The following is an 18582-nucleotide window of genomic DNA, read 5'->3' on the forward strand; positions in this document are numbered from 1 at the left end:
GTGAAGAGGAAGCGCTAGTGGCGGTACTTTCATATTATCAAGTGACTTTAGCAGCAGCAATTCGTGGCCGGATGCAAGGGATCATTAATAACCATTACGTTAATAAATCTCAGTAACGAAAAAGAAATTACTGGCGGCTACTTACTCCACTGTACTAGAAACAATGCGCACTAGGTTTTGTTTGGGTAACTCAATTGCACTTTTTTTAAATCTTGGGGAATGATTGTTCTGACACCCTGTAAACCAAAGGCTATCAGATAACTAAACCGGGCCGGTTTTACTTTTTCCCGCGTCCGCAGGAAGATATATCTGCCTCATTTGATTGTGGCCGTGTCGCACCTCTCATACCGCGATGCCGACCGCCCGGACTGCCAGACAATGCCGCCCAGCGTATTGAGCCATCCTAACCACGTCAAGTTGCTCTACGGACACACGCTGGTGAGTTGCGCCATTGGTCTGGTGGTTATCGCTGCTCTATCTTCAGAGAGTAAGTTGACACAGTATAATTAGCGAAACGCAAACCTGTACCACACAACATATTGACGCATATATTTTATACAGAAGAACACGACGATAGGGACATTAACAGACTGCGTCTAGTGGGTGGCTGAGATTGAGCGAGAACGAAGAAGACGTGCCTCTGTTCCGCTTGTTTTTGAACAGGCTTTCCTGTTGTTCAGAAGAACGTCTCTCTGTCTTCTGTCCACATTCTACTGCGACACTGGCGGAGGTGCGGGGTCATGAGCTCGCCTAATGCTCCGGAGTTCTTCTGGGACTCATTCATCTAGCCCGGACGCATTGTCACCAGTTGCGATACCCGTGCATCGCTTTAGTCGTCGACCGCTAGGCCTTGCCCCGGAGTTCTTACCTCTTCAACCAGCTCTCTCCAGGAGCAGCACACATCTCGCAATGGCCGAAGCCAGCCCACCGCAAGCACCCCAAAACAGCCGGTTTCCCAGTCCACATCAGATCACCGTTCTGCATCCACTGGTTCTCGATCGCTATCCCGGTACAGTCTTCGAAGACATTGAAGACTGGCTTGATAAGTATGAACGCATCGCACAGATTAACCAGTGGAATGAGCCGCAAAAGCTCTCCCACGTCTATTTGGCCCTTGGTACGAGAACCGTGAAGCTAGCCTAACGACGTGGGATGACTTTCGTTCGGCAGAAGATACTTTCGCAAGTGCCGACCGACGCGACTGGGCCCAGCAGATGATTGAGCTACGGGTGCAACAACCCAATGATCGGTCACAATTTTCGCCGAGGACGTGGCCCGCCTCTTTCGTAGAGCCGACGCGAGCATGACCGAAGATAGGAAGTTGCCCTACTTCATGCGAGGTGTAAAAGAGCAGTTGTTCGCGGGGATTGTGCGGAATCCACTAGTCACCGTCGCTGACTTTATCAAAGAGGGAACGGCTATTTGAGATGGCCCTTCATCAACGGGGCAGGCAGTACCTATACTGCCTGCCCCGTTCTCCACCAGCACTACAATCAATGCCGCCGCTGGAACTGCCGAGTATCAGAATTCCTTGCGTGAATTGATAAGAGAGCTTATCAGAGAGGAAGCGCAAAAGATTTTGACGCCGACATTAGATAGAACCGTAGCATCAATTGCCGAAGTGGTGCGCCATAATACCAGGCATGCGTTCCCGGCAGCCGATCGTCCACATGACCAGCATCCCATGACTTACGCCGCCGCTGTCCGATCTCCACCAGCCCTCACAACCACACCGCCGTACCACAAGCCTCCGACAGCCGCTCCTTGGTCGCTGCCGCAAGAGGAGGCTTCGAGGCGCGTGCCCATTATGCCGCTTCAGTCACACCACGAGCCGTCGTTCGCCGCGCCTGGGTCGACGCCGCAAAACGAAGCTACGGGACGGCCGCAATTTCGGAGAACCAACGTATGGCGCAACGTCGGTAGGCCACCACATTGTTTTCACTGCGGAGGCACCGGTCATATTTCACGTAATTGCTGGCATCGCGACACATCATTTCGCCGTCATCGTCCGTGGTCTTATGGTCGACGTGCAAACGACGATTCCGTGCTACGCCGCGACGACGCTGCCTTTCGGGTACCTCCAATAGCGCACCCGAATGACGAATCCGTGCCCAATGATAGGTCTGATTTCGGCCGTCGGTCGAGCTCTCCAACCCCTCCACGTCAGATGGCTTCACCTAATGGACGTACTTTTGCTGACCCCAGAGGAGGAAGGTCACCCAGCCCACACTGGGGAAACTGAATGCGGCGACCTCTGGGGTTAAAGTTGCAGGCCGACCGCAAGGCAACAAAAAGCCCTCAACACTCCCGCTGCAGAACGCTGTTAAGCCGATAAACACCGAAGAAATTGCGAGCCCCGACATTGATGTTTTCGTGGACGGGCAGCCGGGGACAGCGTTAGTCCACACTGGTGCCGGCTTCTCAGTCAGGAGCTCGTCTGCCGCCTGAAGAAATTAATGGCGCCATGGGTGGGATCTCACACAAGGACGGCAGGGGGCCAATTACTGATGCCTTCTGGAAGATGTACGCCAAGAAATAACATCGGGGATTCTTCTTTCGTGGCCGCATTCATCGTTCTTCCTGTGTGCTGTAAAGATTTGATTGTCGGAATGGATTTTCTGAAAGAATATGGCACCGTAATTAACATCCCCGATAGCATGGGGACGTTTTATAAGAGTCCTGGTTTAGTCCATTGCTTATCGCCGCAGCACCATTCGTTTCGTCTAACAAAAGACAACGTTGTCATCCCACCTCAATCATGTACCCTTGTTTCGGTCGCATGTGACGTACCGTTTCATTGGGAGGGCGTAGCCGACATAATAACCAACTTGTTGCTCGGTCGCACGAGGAATCGTAAATGTCAGAGACGGGCGCACGTGCCTGTTGCTAACAAATTTTAGCACAGAGCGACGGCGCCTTCCAAAGGGCACGGCTATGGGTTATTTTTACCGCGTTTCGGATGTCCACGGCAGCTGTTTACTACTCGAAGAAGCACCTACGCACGCAAGACCCAGCTCCTGTACTTGACGTTAGCACTGCTTTGTCGCTGCACGAAGGAGAACGGCTTCTTACGCTACTCACCAAATTTAGCGACTGTTTTGCGTCGACGTCCAGCATCGGTATTACACCTCTAACAAAGCACTGAATAATTACAGAGGATACGACAGGACCAATTCACCAAAATCCTTATTGAGTTGCTCCTACAGAACGTGACAACATACTACAACAAGTGACAAAAATGCTTGAAGGCGACGTGATCCAACCATCAATGAGTCCCTGGGCATCTCCTGCAGTTCTAGTCAATAAAAAGGACGGCAGCTTGCGTTTCTGCATGGACTACCGAAAACTAAATCAGGTGACAAAGAAAGACGTGCAGCTGTTTCCTCGTATGGACGATTCATGCGACAGGCCTTGACACGCACGTTACTTCTCTTCAATGGATTCAAGAGGCGGATATTTGCAAATCGAGGTAGACCCGAGAGACCGTGAAAAAACTTCATTTGTGACACCAGATGGCCTATACTAATTTAAGGTCTTGCCTTTCGGCTTGTGCTCTGCCTCAAATGGCTTGAAGCGGTTCCGCAGTCCATCCGGTGCGCCGGCCTTACCCTGAAACCGGAGAAGTGCCACTTTGGCTTTTTGTAGTCTGTGTCGAGCTCAAATGTGCGTATATGAGTATAAAAGAATGTCACTAACACTCTTTTCGAAAATATATTTATCTGATGGGGCGAGAGATGATGTACTGACACAGTTATCGCGCTGATCTATCTATCTATCTATCTATCTATCTATCTATCTATCTATCTATCTATCTATCTATCTATCTATCTATCTATCTATCTATCTATCTATCTATCTATCTATCTATCTATCTATCTATCTATCTATCTATCTATCTATCTTTCTTTCTATCTATCTATCTATCTATCTATCTATCTATCTATCTATCTATCTATCTATCTATCTATCTATCTATCTATCTATCTATCTATCTATCTATCTATCTATCTATCTATCTATCTATCTATCTATCTATCTATCTATCTATCTATCTGTCTGTCTGTCTGTCTGTCTGTCTGTCTGTCTGCCTGCCTGCCTGCCTGCCTGCCTGCCTGCCTGCCTGCCTGCCTGTCCGTCCGTCCGTCCGTCCGTCCGTCCGTCCGTCCGTCCGTCCGTCCGTCCGTCCGTCCGTCCGTCCGTCTGTCTGTCTGTCTGTCTGTCTGTCTGTCTGTCTGGCTGGCTGGCTGGCTGGCTGGCTGGCTGGCTGGCTGGCTGGCTGGCTGGCTGGCTGGCTGGCGTGTCTGGCTGGCTTGGCTTGGCTGGCTTGGCTTGCTTGGCTTGCTTGGCTTGCTTGGCTTGGCTGGCTTGCTTGGCTTGGCTGGCTTGCTTGGCTGGCTGGCTTGGCTGGCTTGGCTGGCGTGGCTGGCGTGGCTTGGCTTGGCTTGGCTTGGCTGGCTCATAAGGGTTAGATCCCATATGTGAATACAGACACAGGGCGCATGAGGCGAACGGATATTTTCATTAAGGTATCCGTCTGTCTGATGTTTTCCATGTCGCATGCTGTGGGCTATGCCAGCACCAGTCCGTGACGCAGCTCGGGCAGCTGGTCCTCAACCAGCTCCACACGGCCAGGACCACCTCCGTGACATTGAAAGGCCGCTGGTACCGGCCAAAGTATCCCGACGTGTTGTCCGAAGACATCGGAAACTTTACGTTCTACCAGAACTGCACAGATTTCAAGGGCGACCAGGACGTCCCACCCGCATTTGTAAGTCTTGGCTCTCGAATGCAAATACGCTTATGAGTACTGCGTTAACAAACAGTTGCACGGTGCAGACCCAGCCAATCACTTCTGGTCTGATTTTTTTTCAAGCAGAAAGTTTATATTGTGTGACACGGAATCAAAAATTAAATTTAAAGAAAGAGCAGGAATGAGCGAGGAATTAAAATGCTGTGATCAGTTTTCCGCGATATTTAGGAGCCGTCTGGAGCAAATTTAATATCATGCGGGGAGATTTGGGGCTTCAAACGTGTAAATTTCAGCCAAACGTGCACAAAGAATGGGCATGCATTAGGTATTGACGTAAGGTTTTCATAACGCGCCTAAGACATTTTACACACCTTACGTGACATAGTCCGTTGATGCAAGTCAGACACTCATTCGCCGCTTGCGGCAACATCTGTACTTTCCCTAAACTTCAGAAAGAACCGATGACGTGCATTGCAAACGATACATGAATTGTGTGACTGAGTTTCGGGCACTTTGACTTCTGAAGTTAGTTTAGACTTGTGAAGCATTTTCTTTAAGAGTGTCAAAAGAGAAAGTGTGTAAGTGCGGAAAGGTGATACATACATACATACATACATACATACATACATACATACATACATACATACATACATACATACATACATACATACATACATACATACATACATACATACATACATACATACATACATACATACATACATACATACATACATACATACATACATACATACATACATACATACATACATACATACATACATACATACATACATACATACATACATACATACATACATACATACATACATACATACATACATACATACATACATACATACATACATACATACATACATACATACATACATACATACATACATACATACATACATACATACATACATACATACATACATACATACATACATACATACATACATACATACATACATACATACATACATACATACATACATACATACATACATACATACATACATACATACATACATACATACATACATACATACATACATTGTGCTCATTGCAACTGATGTTGCTCCGCTCCGACAGGCCCCCGTCAATTGTACATCGCCTCTCAAAGATGTAGGATATATGTCGAATGAGCTCGTGAAATAACACCTTGTAATGTTGTGAACGCGGTTTAAACCGTGGATACGGTGCTTCAAAGAAAAGCGACGTATTGCTAATGCCTTTCTCTCGCATTTACTGCTGAATGACTACCGATCTTTTTGTTTGTTTTTTTTGTTTGTTTCTTCGCGTGTCGCATATTCTCTGCGTGGCATTGTGATTCCTTCACAGGAAAAATCAGACCAGAAATGCGCAAACTTTTGCTGCGGAGATCACGCAACCTCTGCAAAGGAGGTAATCTCCTAGGTTGACGTTCCTTACGAAACGCAGTGCATTTAATAGACGCCGCAGTGGAGGGCGTGCAATGAAGTTTTTAATGGCGATTCACATCCATTAGTAATTAATGTCCATTACCATTCGTGTCATCACCATTCATTAGCAGTCATTGTCACGACTGATGCAGGGCTGGCGAGTATCTGGAGGTAGTAGGAAGTTATGAAGTTTCGACCTACTCCTCAGCTGCCCACGCCAGCGTTGCATGTGTTGTAGGGTCGTTAGCTTGTGCTTACACGTACCTTACCATTCGCGAATGCGGTACGCGCAGGCATCGGCAGCAGCAGCCATTTGCGACGCCGCATTCAACCAGGCCACATAAAGCTATTAATGCAATGGCAGGCAACGTAGCAATTGGTGTAACGGCGTGTGGCAGCAGCAGAATCGTGAACGGGCTCTTTCATTTTACGTCCACGAGATTAACCACGCCTTACAGAAACGCTTCGCAGGCGTTGTGGTTGAGTCGACTAAGATTAGATGTCGCTGCAATTGCTACCGCTGCCGTCCGTGTCGCACTCTGGTGTCCCGGAATGTCGTAAACTTCAGTGCATGTAGCGTTCGGCATAAAGATTCCAATGAAAAAAAAAAAACATGCTACACGGGAGCTCTGGCTTTGCGATAGTTCAGCTGTATACTCGCAATGATAGCTTTCATGTTCATATGAATTTGCCTAATCATCGTGCTTGTGGCTTCAGACGTTCTTGTGGTGTCATTTGTTGAGGTTATTTTTTTTTGCGAATTGCCAAGCAGTCGTGTATTTCTAAACGCATGTAGACAATAAGTATCTTCGGACAGGAATAATCACTGCAAATCCTCTCACTCACAAAGCAATATTTTGTGAATAATCAGTTTTCAAAGCAATGAGGTCGTCTAAAGCCAAAAAATGGCGAAGTTGAGCCAAATCTATATAATACGCGTAATTCACATACTGGCACAGTTTGGTGTAGTCGCATCTTCCGTTATACACCCGCGCCAGAGTTCAGTGTAGTAATGTTTACAGAAAACTGTATGCCACTAGGATAAAGCTTTCTCTATAACATCTTCGTCTTCCGTGCACAGTTTTTTAATGCGCTCCTTCTCGCCATTGATTTCTGCACACAATCAGGTTTGCCAAACGTCCCTAGAGACAATAAAGAACAACTACAGATACGACAAGGACCCCCGGGCTGGCATCTCGTTCGACAAGACACTGCTACGCACCCTTACGATGGAAACTGAGAAGAGCCTTAAAGATAAGGTTGGTGATCACAGCGTTGCATTCTCCTTAAGTCTATTCCGTGCGTACTAGTAGTTATATTAGGTGCTTTAACGACAAGGGCTGTGGCGAGGGAAATGAAGGGCCAGGTCAGGTGTAGGGCAGGATGCCGGCGGCTTCCTGGGCGTGAGTCAGGTGGGCCTGCAGGGTGTACTCGACGCGCCGTGGCAATCTATTCCACTACTCATACGAGGTTGCGGCTTTCTTTATAATCGGCCGTGGCGTGGCACGTCCATAGTGGACGTTTCTTTTTTTTTTTCTACCCCGAATGTGGACCACCATTACGCAGATGGGGGGGGGGGGGCTCTCCATTTGCACACTCCATTACGGAGCGTGGAAGTCCTCGTAATAATTCTACTCCTTTTTAACAACGCAGAATCGTTGACAGTTGGACTACTTCAGTTCCTGGAGTGGCTTAACTGATCCACTCCCCTCCTCCTATTCAATTGAATCAAATGCTTTGCTTATAATTGTCTACAACTTCTAGTCTCAACAACTTTACCAATAACGTTACACACAATTCGTTTTGCCCGCACGTAATAATATTCGGTACTTTGAGAAGCAAGCGAACTGTTATGCTTTGTAGAACGATCTTTTTGTTTTGTATTTGCTAGCGTAGTTTAAATAGAACCTTTATTTTTCTTAGTGCACCTCAGTAACCACCTCTTTTCGCGCCTCCGGCGTACAGGAAAATGTGCGAAAAAAAACATGGCGCGCGTATCAAATCACCGTGGTCTAGTGCAGTGTGGTATCGCTTGCGACTTTGCTTTTCGCTTCCATCCTGGTGTCGTAAACTAAGCATGCTCTTGCTAAACCACATCATTCTTGGGAACATAAAGCTGCTGTGCTGCTATTTAAGTGCGCGTGTTTACGCGCACTTAAACCATGTAACGCAAAAAAATAAAAGTTTACGGGTCTTCAGAAATGCAGAAGACCATGTTGTTTAAAATAACCGTAGCAGACTTATTCTTCAGTGTCTGCCTACAGGTAGAAATTGAAAAAAAAAGTATTGAGTAAAAATTGACAAATGTAACAAATTAGCCTATTCCATTTGAGAGTAATTGGCAAATATACCGGTTTTGTAGACGTGAATAAAATAGACGCTTGGCATTCCACGTCTACTTGCTCATTTCATTCTAAATCTATTCCGGAATGTTAGGCTCTCAATTCATTCCCATTCCGTCTGCGCGAGTGGTGCCGTGATTCCACCTACATTCGTGGATATTTACGGGCGGTTGAAAACTCGAATGATTGTAGAATCGTCCCAACTCCGCCGCTGCGAATCCGCTACTGCGATATTGGCCCACAATTTGGGCGACCGATGGTGCGCTTCTGTCACAGGCTGATGACGGTTGCTGTATTCGTAGCGTCGGCGCGTACCTGTAGCGCAGTGCGCAGAGTAAAGAGCACCGACAGCAAAAATTTTAAGACAGGGGGTGACACTGACTTGATGCCCGCACACTAGTGCCACCTCGTGATAACAATGCATTTTAAACTGGCATTACCTGCAACTTTTTTCTTCATTGAGTAGAGGCCCTGTACCTAAGGAAACCCTCGAAGAGAATACTGGCAACCCTCAAAGCACCGTGCATGATTTGCTCGTACTTTTCTGCGAGCAGGTTTCGATTTCGTTTCCCACGAGGTGTGTCGTGGTGTCGTGAGGGAGAAAAGTGGTCACGTGGAAACGGGACACGGTGACGTTTCTGGCAGATGCCCCGGTTCGCTCGGCAGTTGGCTATGCTTTATACTCTGAGCCATGCAAAAAAAAAAGAGCTGGCAGCATAGCGGATGAACACGTGAGCCTGCATGTGTGCCAATACATAGCCACGTTGTGCTGCCACGTGACCACCTTCTACGTCATGACCGAGATGAACCATATCTAAAACGGAACAGAAACTTGTTCGTAGAATTTAAACCTCTTATAGTAATTTGCTTAGAGCGCTCTGAGGCTTGCCAGTATTTTTGGGATGGAATTCTTCGGGTCGGAGACCTTCGTTTAAATCAATAAGGCGTTAAATTTCATCTGGACTTTCACCGCTGGAAATCAAGCATTGTCCTCCAAGTAAGCGTAGACAAAATCAAGAAAACACGCTTTAATAGTGCGCTGAAATTTAGAGCCTCTTTAGGCATTCGCTGTCGCTAGGACTGGCTTGATTGTTCATCCATCTCTTTAAGCTACCAAACAAGCTGGATATTTCCACATCAGAGGGCCCCTTTAACAGGTAATTTTTACCTCGCGAGAATTGAAGCATTCACATCCTGGTCATTCCGACGATCCCCTATTTGGAAGTCCACGAAGAAAACGCACTTTTCAAGCGAATGTTTCCCTAGCCGAACACTGTCGAACTTTGGTGACCGTGGCTGCTGCGGTTGCTGGTGTCTGACTGAATAGTTGTCTCACACTCAGGACCCTAGCCCTCGCACGAGTCATCTAAGACGAAGCCCCATTCGCACTACACCTACCGATGGGCCGGTTGACAGTTTTCTAGGCAATTACGCAACGAAGCAGCAACCGGTGCATCAATGTCATCGGTGCATCGAATAATTATGCGCATTCGAGCGCATAGTGCCTATATCGAGGCAAAAACTTTAGAAGCCTTCTCTATCGGGGTTTGGCCTGTCTGCTCGTTCACTTTCTTGCCGAGTGGGGTATGTCGGTTTGCGAACTTCTTTCGATAGCAACGTAGACTGACACCGTGGTTGGCTTGATAATAAGTACTGATTCTTTTGCCAGAAGGGCGAACGCAGTGACGTCATTAGTAACGTCCGTAACGCTGTTCCCGAAGTTTTTTGGACGGTGTTTACGTACACGTCGGGCCGACTAATACATTCTAAAAACAGTTGCACCCTTTGGGGTGTATGTCTGCCGCACAACGATAATCGTCATCTGTCTTGCTTGCGTTTCCTGCCATGAAAACGCTGCGCTCGATACTTACCGGTCGAGAATGCTCAGTCATGCTGATAACGCGTGCGCCGTTCGTGACTTGTAAGTACCGGGCTCGCAGCGTTAAAGAAAGGAAATGCAGGCAAGACAGATGGTGATTATCGTTGTGCGGCAAATATACACCCAAAAGGGTGTAAACTTTGTTTATAATGTACGCGGGTGTCACGTACGCGGTTGCGCCAAAAATTTCCAGCGCCCTTGGACGCTTTTAGCAAACCGCACGCAGAGCCCATTACAGCACAAAACTGCGCTGTCCGTGAAGAGCGGCGCCACTGAAATTACGTCACTTTCAGATAGGGGGCGCTAACATCGTTTCGCGCTGTTTAATGGTCTGATAAGAGTTAGAATAAAAGGTTTGGGCTGTGAATGAAATCTCTTACAATCTATTTATGAGCGGGGCACTGCAATTCTGAAGAAAAGAATTTTCAACAATCATTCAGTCATGAACGCAGTAGCTGGTCTGAGCAACCTTGGCTGTTAAATATTATACAGCATCTACCTTGCGCATGCGGTGTATGTGGAACATGACGGCGATGCCCACAGCGAGAATTCGCCTGCCTGGTGTGTTCGTGTAATTGCCCATCGCAGTAAGGTGAATCGCTGGCGGAGAATCACGTGGGACTAGTGGCAGAGGTTAACGTCTCGCTGATTTGCCGGCACCAATAAAGGATTAATAAAAGTCGCGGCCCTCGGTTAACCACCTCTGTTCTCGTTCTTACATAACGAGGATCTTGAATCCGGCAACATTGCTGTCTTCGGGTAACATATACGGGTTTCTTGATCAGTTGCTTTCACCCAGAAAGCTCACGTACTCCTGACGCCTGCGGCGGAAAGGATGTTCCACATCGGCCTCCAAGGTTTGTGAGTGGTGGCGCTGGCTAACACTGCCACGGTTACTTCTAGTGCTATCACATAAGTACCCATTAAAGTGTATGTGATATGGCGAAGAGACAAACACTAAACTTTGACAAACATCTTATTTTGGAACAATCGTCACCACTGCTTCGTGGTCACTGATGTACGGTCAAATTTCCCGTTTTGGCTGCAGAAACGTTCTTGGGCAACGTAAGATCAATACACGTACCATGTGTGGTTGTTGGCTGAGTGGCATCGGTGAAGCACATCAAGGCAAAGTCGTCGGCGACGAACTGGAAAAACCATCTGTTTTGTGGCTTGAAAATTCCCACGTTAAAATCACCGATGACTGGTGTTATGTGGTCACTTGGCAGTGCCGTGAAGCGCGTTGGCATGAAAAATTCGATGTCCGATCTGGCCGGGTTGAGGGAGATGTCCTTATGGCACTATGAGCCATTGATGATAACAGTTTTTGACATGTTATTCTTTATGATACATCTTTTTCTTCCTTAGGGGGTTATGAGCCATTACTGATGATGATAGCTTTTGCTAGAAATTTTCTGTCCGCGGACACAATTCTGCCGTTGGGGGATAGCGGTAGTCAGCTTCTCTGTGGTATGTTACTTGAACTTGTCAAAAAAAGACATATTGATAAGATGCCACTCTCGGCAAAAAAATAAAACATAAGAGCAATAGAAATAACAAGGAAAAGAAACAAGGCAAAACATGCACATAACAACAAAAGCAACTAGTTGTAAAAGAACCCTAAATGTTTTCCAATTTATTTTGTTCGAGTGCATTAGCGTTAAGATCATACCACTCAATTACTGCTCGAAAAAAGAGAGAGTGCCTAAATGTATTGTTCCGGTATTTAAACAAAGCTGATGTGCATTGATGTCGGTGCCGATTAGACAGATCCGAAGAAAACCTAACACAGTATATTGTCTGCCTGCTCAGAAGAGTCTCGACAAGTAAAAACATCAACCTGCCGTGGTTGCTCAGTGGCCATGGTATTGGGGTGCTAAGCACGAAATCGCAGGACTGAATCCAGGCCACGGCGGCCGCATTTCGGCGGGGGCGAAATGCCAAAAATGCCGCGTGTACTTGAATTTACGTGAACGACAAAGAACCCCAGGGGCTCGACATTTCCGGACTCTTCCACTACGGCGTGCCTCATTATCAAAAACTGGTTTCAGCACATAAATACCCATAATTTAATTTTTAACTTAAAAAATAAAATTCGGGATACGAAGGATTTCGAACAACCGCACACTCGTATATTTCACACGTTTGCTTGCTCATCTTTCTTGCAGCTCTGCCGCTTGAAGAAGGGTCAATTGAGGACCGATTTCAGCCTCGCAGTGTACGACATCGATTTCGACTCCGCTGATCTGGCTTGTCCCAACCTGACCATCAGCGGTCAATACCGGCGCTTGCAGATGGTCCACAAGCTACGAAATTTCTTCAAGGATCGCTTCGATAACGCCGCAGACCTCAGGGCATGCCTAAGTATAAAACTCTGAGACGTCATGGAGCGAAACAATGCGTCACAATGCTCCGCCCATTGCATATCGAGAGACGAACGTGGGACGTGCGTTTTCACACGCCTTATATAGTTTCCTGCGCCATTGCCAGTGTCTAACCTTTAAGTGTTACAAGCACTACATTTGACATAGGACTGTTGATTATTTGATATAATATTGTTGTGATTGTTATCTTATCAATTTATCTCTTCTTCTCATTTGCCACCTGTTTCTCTCGCTATAATCGAATACCGGGCTTTTCTGGCTCTTCGCTCTCATTTGCGCATGCGCATAGTAAGTTTGCAGCTGCGCTGTGAGCAGCTTAGTACAGTTCCAATTTAGAACCGTTGTTCTGATTCCTCGTTTGTGGTGTCTCGTCTTGAGCTGCCGCACTGACGCTTCTTCGACATTGTGCGCATGCGCGATGGGAACGGTATCATATTACCCGTGACCAGCTGGTAAATGTGATAACGCTACTGTGGCATTTACCCACCACGTGACACCATAAAGAAAGATGTTAAACAAGACGGGACACTCGGTGAAATCTGGCAACAGTAAAGCCGTCACGCCCTTGTGTTACTCCCATTCGTTAGTTCACGGAGCATCGTCGAAAAAAATAAACAAGAATGGGAAATTAACTTTCGGATAGCGTTCTATTTTTTTTTCTTTCCCACTAAAACTAAAAAGGTTTTCGTATAAAGAACTTATAGTTTGCGACTTATTTCAACTGCCTTACCTAGCAACAAGCCAGGCGCGGCAGCTGCATACGTCATGCGTCAGATAGGCGATCGAAGCCAGCCAGGCCGGTTGTGCATGTGAAGTTCGCCTGTAGGGCGACCTGTCTCTTTTGTGTGTAGACAGTCTGTCGGGCTCCTGGCGTATTGTTGCCTTCCTTCTGCACTTATACACGACACCACTGCACCATTGGACTGCGGAAAGGTGCGAAATTTTGTTTGATATTCTACAACTCTGCAACAGTGACTAGCGTTATGTCGCTGGTCGCCCGCTGGATTTTCAGCCGCGTTTCGATGGGGTGCACACACACACACACACACACACACACACGCACACACACACGCACACACACAAACGCACGCACGCACACACGCACACGCACACACACACACACACGCACACACAGAAATTCGTAAGTACCCACTCACAAATTATATATTTAAATGCGTAAGTACTTCTATGCCTACCCAGGAGAAAACCTATCCGTCCGTCCATCCGCACTTTCGGCACTTTCGTCTATTTCATAAGAAGAATGGCTACAAAGAAATTAATGTAAAAATAGAGAAAAAAGCGTCGGTGGTAATCTCTGAGCAGTCAACAAGTTGATAAGGGTGATAAGGATTGTTGAGGGGTAGAAAGGGTGTTAGCATCCTTGATAACGGATCGACGCTGATGCATACGGCGTTAAAGAGCGATAAGGGCATACAATGGTCGGAGCAACTGTGATCAGGTTAATAAGCACCCATGAGGGTTGAGGAAGGTTGGATCAAGTCCAAGCATATTGATCAGGACCGATAAGAGTTCATAAGTGTCGGATAATGCCAAATAAGGTTGATAAGGACAGATAAGTTTTGATAAAGATTGGATCAATTGCGATAAGGTTCATACCTACCAACTAGTATTGATAAAGCCTGGATCAAGTCCGATGTTGATAACCTATAAGGATAAGGGTTTCATATAGGGATAAGGGTTCCGCTACCTCGCAGCTGCGGGGCTTTCGACGCATAATCCGAGCGATTACACTGCTTGGACGCAGGGACCACATTATCGATCCCTCTTGGACTCCATTAGATAAGAAAACCTTTTTTCATTGATTTAATCATCCTTATTCACCCCCATCCCATACCCCGTATGCCCTGGGACATTTACCCTAGCATAAAAAAAGAAAAAACTCCCCATAGCGCCCATTGACATCGGCAACTGCAAGGACGGCGCCATGTTGCTACTTTGCACCGGCGCGCAGGCGCAGACGACGAGATGCAATTCAGACGAGACGCGCAGCCAGCGTCATACAGAGTGTTTCACAGTATGATGGTGCGTTCTAGTTGGGCCTGCAAACGCACCCTTTAAAGCAACATAAAGACAAGCTAAAGCCTTAAGAAATGGCCATGCCATCTTTCATGAAAAAAATATAACAAATGAGCGTCAGACATTTTTTATACGTATATGCTCGTGTAAGTGATAGCTTTTGATGCGTATTTTGAATATATTTAGCCTGACAGAAATGAGAGCTGGCAACTTGGCGGTGCCTTTGCGCTTGCCTGTCTTTGTTTTTTTTTCGCATAGATATACTTCGATGCCTTTAAACTTAAAAAACATTACGACGTCGTAACCTGAGTGCGCTGCCGAGATTTGTGTTGATAATGAAACATACACTGCAAACATGAAAGAGGAGTAGCATGTTTTAATCGCAGAAAAGAAAATGACTACATAAAGACATACGATGCTGATATTTTACAGAAACACAACTTACTCCTTTTTTCCATTTGCCGAGTACCCTTTGGGATATCAAGAAAGATTTGCGCGGAGCTTCCAATGCATCCATGGAGTTTCTTTCACGTATAGGAGTGCGCTTTTCGTTAGGCTTCTGGCTCCGTTGGCAATCATAACTCCTGCCGTTGCATGAAAATTTAGCAAACACTGGACGTAACCGCATTCCTCATTATGACTATCAGTGCATGCTGTATGACTGGTCACAACCTTATGAAATGGTTGGCTGGTTGGCTCTGCTTCAGGTGCGATAGGATTGCGGTAAGTGATCGTACGAAAATGCGTGCTCCATTCGGGAAGCAACCGGATGAACTGACTGGCTGCTTTAGCACTGCCTCGCACAAACGCGATAGTTTCGCTGGGAGTGATCGTCCCAGAATAAGTCGCCAACGCGAAAGGCCGGATGCTTCTGCTTAATACACTTTCATTTGCACTACTCACAAAAGCAAATCATTCTACTCCAGAGGTTGTGCCGCCATAGAATCGATTATTGAATAAGGCGCGAACAACTTGTGCTATGGCAGGCTCCTATAAACGAACCCAGCCAGATTTATAGTTTGTTTCTTAAGACGTAAAATGCCTTAGGACGCACAAATCAATGTGACGAAAAGGAGGACTAAGTTGCATTGATTGAAATTGATCCTGAAAAATCTTTTAATATAGTTGTTCATTATGTCGTATTCTTGCTATTAGAGCATGCTGAGGCAGGTGCAGTGACAACAGATGCAATAATAATGTTGTAGTTTAAATATACTTTTGAAATTAGGTGCCAGTGTAAAAGTTGAGTCATCAGAAAAAGAAACATGCTGTTTGTCGCCTTTTTTGTTTGCCCTGTATTTAGGGCCACTTTGCTCGAAACCAATCAAAAGTCAATGTATTCGTCGATTTAGCTATTTAGAAATTGAGACTATGGTCCTGGCTTATGCTCATGACGTGGCATTTTTTAACAGACACAGAGAGTCCGCATAAAATATGAAAGGGATTATTTCTGTTTGCGCCACAACCGGAAGTGCTGTCAGCTGGCAAGGCAGCTGGCCATGGGACCCCGAGTATTTTCCTAACATAAACTGGAGAATTGCGCCCAGCAAATATCTTGGGGTTCCCCCTGGCGGGACAGGAAGCACTCGTCCAGCAAGTACGTCAAGCAGCCATGGCCACCCACTCGACCTCAAGAGCAACCACATCGATGGTCCGAATAAATGTTTTCTCTCTCTTGGGGCTCCAGTGAAACATTATCGTGATACTGCAGAGTACTGAATTCAACAAACAGAATGAGTTAAACATCAGACAGAAAAGTGGCGCGGGCCTAATTTTTCGATGTTCATTAAGAGCTGGTGTTTATAAGTTGGGTTTCGTTACGGAAATGTATCATCTACTACAAGTGTTACGCATGGCATATATTTCGGTGCACAAATTTCGTAGAGAGCTATATATATATATATATATATATATATATATATATATATATATCTCCGTATATATGTACGAGAAAGGCTGTTAGTCAGATCTTCTTGCGGGATCAAAGTGAGGTACGTCTGCGACTGTTATCAAGTTCTTGCTTGCATGAGTGGGTGGTCTTATCAAGAAATAAACTACCACTCACACCAATTGATTGATTAAGGCAAGATACAACCTTTTCTTTACTGAACGCGTATTTTTCGCACTTGGATATAGTTCGGTATTACTTGATCGCAGTTGTGAGCAGCTGTTTTAAAGTGCAAGCTTTACTAAACGCGTGGAGCCAAGTTTTGCCCTCGACAGCAGAATGACCTTCATTTGACCGCAGCTGTGCAGTAGCCGTCGCAACGCGCCGAGCCATGCTCCGCCGCCACCACCGGGTTGGCGCTTCTGCCCTCCGCAGCTGGGTCGGCGCTTGACCACGTGACTCGCCGCACAGCACCACGTTCGCCTGGTCAGTGCGACCTTGTTGATGGATGAGAGCGAGGCTGGGCCGTCTTCTCTGAGCGTTAAGCGGGAGGCTTTGAGCTGTTGTCGCCAAGCGGCGCCTGACCTTCACTGGCGAGGGTCCGGAATACAACAGGCGTTCCACCTCGAGATCAATGTAGCGACCGAGTTCGTGGCCTTTCTGTCTGTGCTTCGACGCTGCGCATGTTCGCGGCGTCTCTTTGCATGTCTAGCAGTTGCGCTTTGGCTGTAGCACAACAGGCGTCGCACCGTAGAACGATGCGTGTCTACCCAAGCCTTATCGCAGTCATGTCTAGCAAGCGACCTAGGCACAGTAGTCATACCTGGCTGTACGATGATTGTATACCTAAGTATAAAAATTACAGCTAAATCAAAGTTTACCCAGTGAAAGCAAGACTTAAACAAGCTAAATGAGACTTTCACTTTGCATATCCAGGGTTAGCTGTGCTTAACAGCAGCTACATTTTTTACATAGGTTCAGTATTGAGACAAGCATGTTTTAGTCCTTAGTAGTAAACACGCTATGGTGTACGGCTGCGATTTCGTTGTTTAATAGAGAGCTTTTATTTCTGTTATTTTCGGGCCTATTATTTCGAACTTGTCGCGAACAAGCTCACGTGCGTGCTAGCGCGAGCGAACGCTGTTTTCTCGCAGCGAAGCAAGGACGGAAAGCCCAGTCAAGCCTACACGGAATGTGTGGAGTCACAACTTTTCTTGGCCGAACTTCTTGCGTAGCTTTCACAGTGTTGACTGATATGTATGGAAGGGAGTATAATGGCTGGAACACCAGGCTGCAGGGCCCGACGGCAAAGTTTCAATTTCATAATCGGTCACACTTTCATTTTACATGGAAGCTCGTTGCCTCTAGTTCGGAATTTTTTGTGCTTGCGAGCGGGTACTTTGCTCAGAGAAAAATGTGGGCCGATCGCGAATACAGCGCAAAGAAGCGGGATGCGCATGGTGTACATCTTTTCCAAGAGGTATCACTTGACGTCATCAGTAGACAGAATCACTTGGCGATGATGCCATCACGCTACGTCGCGTTTTACGTGATGTCGTAATAAGGCGATATCGTGACAGTGCCGTTATCACGTAACGTAACGTTTGAGTTGATGATGTCATCAGGTAAGCTCTGATGTGATGACGCCATCACGGGACGTTTGATGGGGTGACGTAATCCCGTTTCGTCATCATTGGTTGGTCCGGGAGACAGTGCAATAAGGCGGCGACAAGTACGTAGTGCGCTGCTTCTGCAAGAGCCATCAGATGACATTATCAGATTACATTGTCCCTTGAAGATGTCGTCATCGCGTAACGTCATGTTCGAGTTGACGGAGTGATCACAGGCAATAGTGTCACTATTGCTTTTATCCCG

General features: G+C 46.5%; 2 protein-coding genes across 10 annotated transcripts in view; one reads left to right on the forward strand and one right to left on the reverse strand.

Annotated features, from left to right (window-relative positions):
* LOC135915002 (endothelin-converting enzyme 2-like) overlaps positions 1-18582 on the forward strand; it is a 392210-nt gene that overhangs the window by 177460 nt on the left and 196168 nt on the right. For 4 of the 5 annotated variants that reach the window (XM_070524854.1, XM_070524851.1, XM_070524853.1 and 1 more), the window contains 2 exons: positions 4577-4768; positions 7305-7436. In XM_070524854.1, coding sequence (XP_070380955.1) covers positions 4577-4768; positions 7305-7436 — 324 coding nt within the window. Of the gene's footprint in view, positions 1-299; positions 439-4576; positions 4769-7304; positions 7437-18582 lie in introns of all 5 variants that reach the window. The other variant, XM_070524847.1, reaches the window with a different exon arrangement.
* The window catches only part of LOC135915004 (uncharacterized), a 138576-nt gene that overhangs the window by 34630 nt on the left and 85364 nt on the right, over positions 1-18582 (reverse strand). The gene's annotated exons all lie outside the window — the stretch shown is intronic.

Source organism: Dermacentor albipictus, chromosome 9 (genome assembly GCF_038994185.2).
Source record: "Dermacentor albipictus isolate Rhodes 1998 colony chromosome 9, USDA_Dalb.pri_finalv2, whole genome shotgun sequence".
NCBI lineage: Eukaryota > Metazoa > Arthropoda > Arachnida > Ixodida > Ixodidae > Dermacentor > Dermacentor albipictus.